Below are 4,867 nucleotides of genomic sequence, written 5' to 3' on the forward strand. Positions count from 1 at the left end.
CTACCTGGCGCCTCCTGGGGCGTTAGACATTGGTACCAAACTTCTGCTCTCCCCAGGCGGCCTCCCTCCCACTCCCACCCCATGAGCTCTCCCATCTTAAGTGACTTGCACTGACACATCGCTGCTACATCTGGTGAGCGGGGAGGGTCCGCTTTCCGGGTGACTCACGTCCTCTCTGTATGCCTTTTGTTTCTAGGACGCTTTGGCGGCCGTTTTCTTCCTTCTGCTTTTAATTTGGGGAAGGGAAAAGCTCATGAATCAAGAGTGAATCTCTTCTCCACCAATCTTTTCCCCCCCTTCTTCTTAAAGTTAGCTCTCTCCCTTCACAAGTTCCGTAACTATCCGGAGAAGTGCGGGGGCGGGACAGGTAGGGACGCGTTAATTACACCTAAATCTGAAGTCGGCAGTCTAACGTTATCACTTTGGTGGGAAGACTGCGAAACTCCCTTGCAGGCTGCTGGGCGTTTTACCGCTGCCGCTGTGCATTTTCAGCTCCCTTCTTTACGCTGCTGCTTCGCGTTGCTCTGTCACGCCTAAATCTACCCGGTTACTGCCTTAAGTGCCCGAATCAGGACGAATTCCACGAGATTCACCAGCGGTTTTGTTCCTGTCCAAGGTAAGTCCAGTATGCAAAACGAGGAACCACCAAAGGATGTCGGGGAAGGGGGAGAAGAAGGGATTCCCTCACCTTTTCCGGCGCATTCCTCGTCAGTTTCCACCAGGAGGAGGTGCGCAGCGCAGACCCCCCCCCCCTTTATTCAATCCCCCCACCGAGGTCTGCCGAGGCTGGCCGCGCGGCCGGAGCAGCCCCTCCGGCAGGCCTGCCCTCCCCCGCCCCCCGGATTGGTTTTTCCCAGCTGCGGAGGTTGGGCCTGGGGCTGGGGTGCAAGGAGAGTCGGCGCGCAGGTCGGACCCGAGAAGTCCCCGCGACTCTGGTGGGACCGGGAGTTGTCTCGGGAGGCGGCGGGCGCGCGGAGGTGAGCGGTGGGGAGCGGGCGGAGGAGGCGGCTCCGGGGCCCCTCCCCATCCTCGGGCAGGAGAGGAGCGCAGGTCAGGGTTCCGCCGTCGCTTTGTTCGCGGCCTCTCCCCTCCCTGTTGGAGAGGACTGGAACGCCCCCGGATCCGAGGGGCTGGCGGGGGCGCCGGCTGGGGGGCGCCAGCTATCCGCTCCTCCACTTAATCCAAGAGGGTTCTGAGAGATCGAAATACTCCTGTAACAGGAAACTTCCCTCTCATCCTCACCTGGACCGGGAGGAGAAGTCCGGGCAGGGGGCGGAGACCCCGGAAGGCAAGTCGTCTGCGGAGACGGTGGGGGGAAGGAGCTGGGAGAGTGAGAAGTTTGGCCGGGAGGCGCTGGGGATTAAGCGAGAAGTTCGATGCGGGGGAGGGGGGTGGGGACGAGTCGTATCGGGAAAGGAGGAGGGCGGGAGCTGGAAGGGTATATATAGCAGGGGCCGCAGCAGAAGGCAGACTTTGCGCTCCGGCATCTCGGGTCGCGCGCCCCACTCCCGGGTACGGATCTGCGTGGCGCGCTGGAGGCGGCGAGGCTCGGACGGGCTTAAAGGAGGGAGGTCTCGGGTACCGAGTGGGGACGACTTGGCTGGCAGAGGCCGGTTCCTGCACTCGGGGAGCTGCGGGCGCCGCTGCCCCTCACGCTTCTCTCCCGCTTGTCCCAGGTCGCGCCGCGGATCCTGCGCGAGGCGCCAACAAAAGAGGCGAGGAGGTGCCCCCCGGGGGCGGCCGCTGGAAGCGGAGCGCGGAGCTGAGCGTCCCGACCCGCCGTGCGTACTTTCTGGAGGGAAGGGGCGGGGGACTCGGCCCCGGGAGGGGGACGCCCGGTGGCGAGGGGCTTAGCCAAGTTCCGGCGGCAGCGGCGGCCCTCCTCAGCTTCCACAAGAGGAAAGTTTTCTCCAGACGCTTCCGGCCGGCCCGCGCCCTCCGGGCCCAACCTCCCGAACCTTCGGAGCGGGCAGCGTCCCAGCCCAGCTCCGGGGAGACCCGAGCCGCGATGCCTGGGGGGTGCTCCCGGGGCCCCGCCGCCGGGGACGGGAGGCTGCGGCTGGCACGGCTGGCGCTGGTCCTCCTGGGCTGGGTCTCCTCGTCCTCCCTCCCCTCCTCCGCGTCTTCCTCCACCTCCTCGGCGTTCCCGGTCTCCGCGGCGTCCGCCCAGCCCCAGCTGCCGGGCCGATGCCCCCCGGCGTGCGAGTGCTCCGAGGCGGCGCGCACCGTCAAGTGCGTGAACCGCAACCTGACCGAGGTGCCCGCGGACCTGCCCCCCTACGTGCGCAACCTCTTCCTCACCGGCAATCAGCTGGCCGTGCTCCCCGCCGGGGCCTTCGCCCGCCGGCCGCCGCTGGCCGAGCTGGCCGCGCTCAACCTCAGCGGCAGCCACCTGGAGGAGGTGCGCGCCGGCGCCTTCGAGCATCTGCCCAGCCTGCGCCAGCTCGACCTCAGCCACAACCCGCTGGCCGACCTCAGCCCCTTCGCCTTCTCGGGCGGCAACGCCAGCGTCGCGGCCCCCAGCCCCTTGGTGGAACTGCTCCTGAACCGCATCGTGCCCCCTGCGGCCGAGCTGCAGAACCGGAGCTTTGAGGGTACGGTGGCAGCGGCCCTGGGAGCAGGCCACGCGCTGCGCGGGCTCCGCCGCCTGGAGCTGGTCAGCAACCACCTCCTCTACCTGCCCCGCGACGTCCTGGCCCAGCTGCCCGGCCTCAGGCACCTGGACCTGCGCAACAACTCGCTGGTGAGCCTGACCTACGTGTCCTTCCGCAACCTGACACACCTCGAAAGCCTCCACCTGGAGAACAACGCCCTCAAGGTCCTGCACAACGGCACCCTGGCAGAGCTGCAGAGCCTGCCCCACGTCAGGGTCTTCCTGGACGACAATCCCTGGGTCTGTGATTGCCACATGGCGGACATGGTGGCCTGGCTCAAGGAGACAGACGTAGTGCAGGGCAAAGCCAGGCTCACCTGTGCATTCCCGGAAAAAATGAGGAATCGGGTCCTCTTGGAACTCGACAGCTCCGACCTGGAATGTGACCCTATCCTTCCTCCATCCCTGCAGACGTCTTACGTCTTCCTGGGTATTGTTTTAGCCCTGATAGGCGCCATTTTTCTACTGGTTTTGTATTTGAACCGCAAAGGGATAAAAAAGTGGATGCATAACATCAGAGATGCCTGCAGGGATCACATGGAAGGGTATCATTACAGATATGAAATCAATGCGGACCCCAGGTTAACAAACCTCAGTTCTAATTCGGATGTCTGAGAACCACGCGAGGACAGAACAAGGACAACTATGCATGAGATGTAGACTTCAGCTTTTATCCTGTCCTAGGCTGGCTCCACCTCCACCCTCCACTGTAGCCGCCACTGACCTTGACTGAAAGCAGTGAAGGGAATTTGCTCCCTTCTTATGTAAAGTTTCTTGGTGTGTTCTGCTACTGTAAGACAATGAACAACTGTGCTTAGTGTTTTATCCTCTTCCTTTTCTGGGAAATCAACACGTCTAGAGGGATGTTTTCAAGTTTCAGCATGAACGTGGCCTCCTGGCTGTCTGTTTCTCTTAGTACAGTTCAAGGTTATCAAGTGTACTCCCACAGATAGCATTCAACAAAAGCTGCCTCAACTTTTTTGAGAAAAAGACGTATTTCATAAATATCAGTTTTATTCTCATGTACCAAAATTGTGGAGAGAATGATTGCATTCCATAAACTGCCCGCAGACCTTAGCAAGCTCTTCAAAGTAACTCCATAGCACACAGGAGCGCCTGCATCCGAGAGCATGCTTACATTTTCCTGTTCTGCATATTACAAAAAATAACTTGCAACTTCAGATAACTTCTTTGACAAGTTACTTTTTTGATTGCAGTTTATATGAAACTGTGCTGAAGTTTTTTTATAAACTGCATCGAGAGCCAGCAAACTAAATTGTTCAGAAAAAATTCAATAAAGATTCTTAAAAGAATTACAGTTGTGTTCAAGTTTCCTATTTGAAAAAAAGATTAGGGGCAGCGATATTAAATGGTCTTGGTTCTGATGATAATTAAGGTATTAGTTATTATAGCTGAGAATGAAATGGGAGCAGTGTCTTATACAGACAGACCTTGGAGATAGTTTTGAGATGGTGGATCCTTTCAGGGTTTACATAGAGAATTTGAATATTCATGTGAAAGTTAATGCTATTCATTAAACAATTTTGTAAAAGCATTATAAAGTTGGTAAGAGGGAAGAGTTCTGTATGATAAGCAGTTCACAGTGTGGGGCTTTTTCTAGACTAAGTTGTTAGGACAGAACAAAATTATTTACGTAATAAAACTCTCCATGTGAAATTGTTCTGTGGATTTTTAGAGCAGAGTACGAAACAAATATAATGCAAATAAATGTGTGAAAATGAAGTATCTTAAGACACAGAATATTCTAAAATAAAAGATTTAAAAGAGTAACTTTAAAAATTTATAAGGTCATAATGTAAATTGGAACTTAGATTTTCCTGAGAATATATTTTTTTAAATGCTTAAAATGGAACCTATAGGGTTGATAGTTTGATTATCAGAGACTCTGCTAATGTGTTTAAAAAATTGTTATGGTAGGATATGAATTTGAGGAAATAACCAGAGGTAACTGTCTATGTTTACATACGAGTGTCTCAACTAATCATAGGTTCTTATGTTCAGTTCAGCACTTAAGAATTTGGGGACATTTTGATTTTAGCTAAACTCTGTGTTAGTATACACACCTTTGTGAAGAATAAATCACACTTAGGTGTAAATAAAAGCAATTGGTTAATCAAGTGATATTGTCAATAATAGACAAGATTTTCTTTTTTTCCACAGTTTATTATTTGCCAAGTAAGTTTAAAAGTAAAT

The 4,867-nt window shown here is 54.8% G+C and overlaps 1 protein-coding gene across 4 annotated transcripts; it reads left to right on the forward strand.

The window, feature by feature from the left end:
- The first annotated feature begins 584 nt into the window (after positions 1-584).
- On the forward strand, positions 585-3,966 carry TPBG (trophoblast glycoprotein). Of its 4 annotated transcripts, none has more exons than XM_061207493.1 (2): positions 585-616; positions 1,677-3,966. In XM_061207493.1, exon 2 carries the CDS (start codon positions 2,009-2,011, stop codon positions 3,266-3,268), a length of 1,260 nt encoding a protein of 419 aa, XP_061063476.1. In that variant the 5' UTR covers positions 585-616; positions 1,677-2,008; the 3' UTR covers positions 3,269-3,966. The 4 variants fall into 4 exon arrangements, with proteins under 4 accessions (XP_061063476.1, XP_061063474.1, XP_061063475.1 ...); XM_061207491.1 differs by lacking the exon at positions 585-616 and adding an exon at positions 874-977; XM_061207492.1 differs by lacking the exon at positions 585-616 and adding an exon at positions 1,196-1,288.
- The last annotated feature ends 901 nt before the right edge of the window (positions 3,967-4,867 follow it).

Source organism: Eubalaena glacialis, chromosome 12 (assembly GCF_028564815.1).
Source record: "Eubalaena glacialis isolate mEubGla1 chromosome 12, mEubGla1.1.hap2.+ XY, whole genome shotgun sequence".
In the NCBI taxonomy this organism is placed as follows: Eukaryota; Metazoa; Chordata; class Mammalia; order Artiodactyla; family Balaenidae; genus Eubalaena; species Eubalaena glacialis.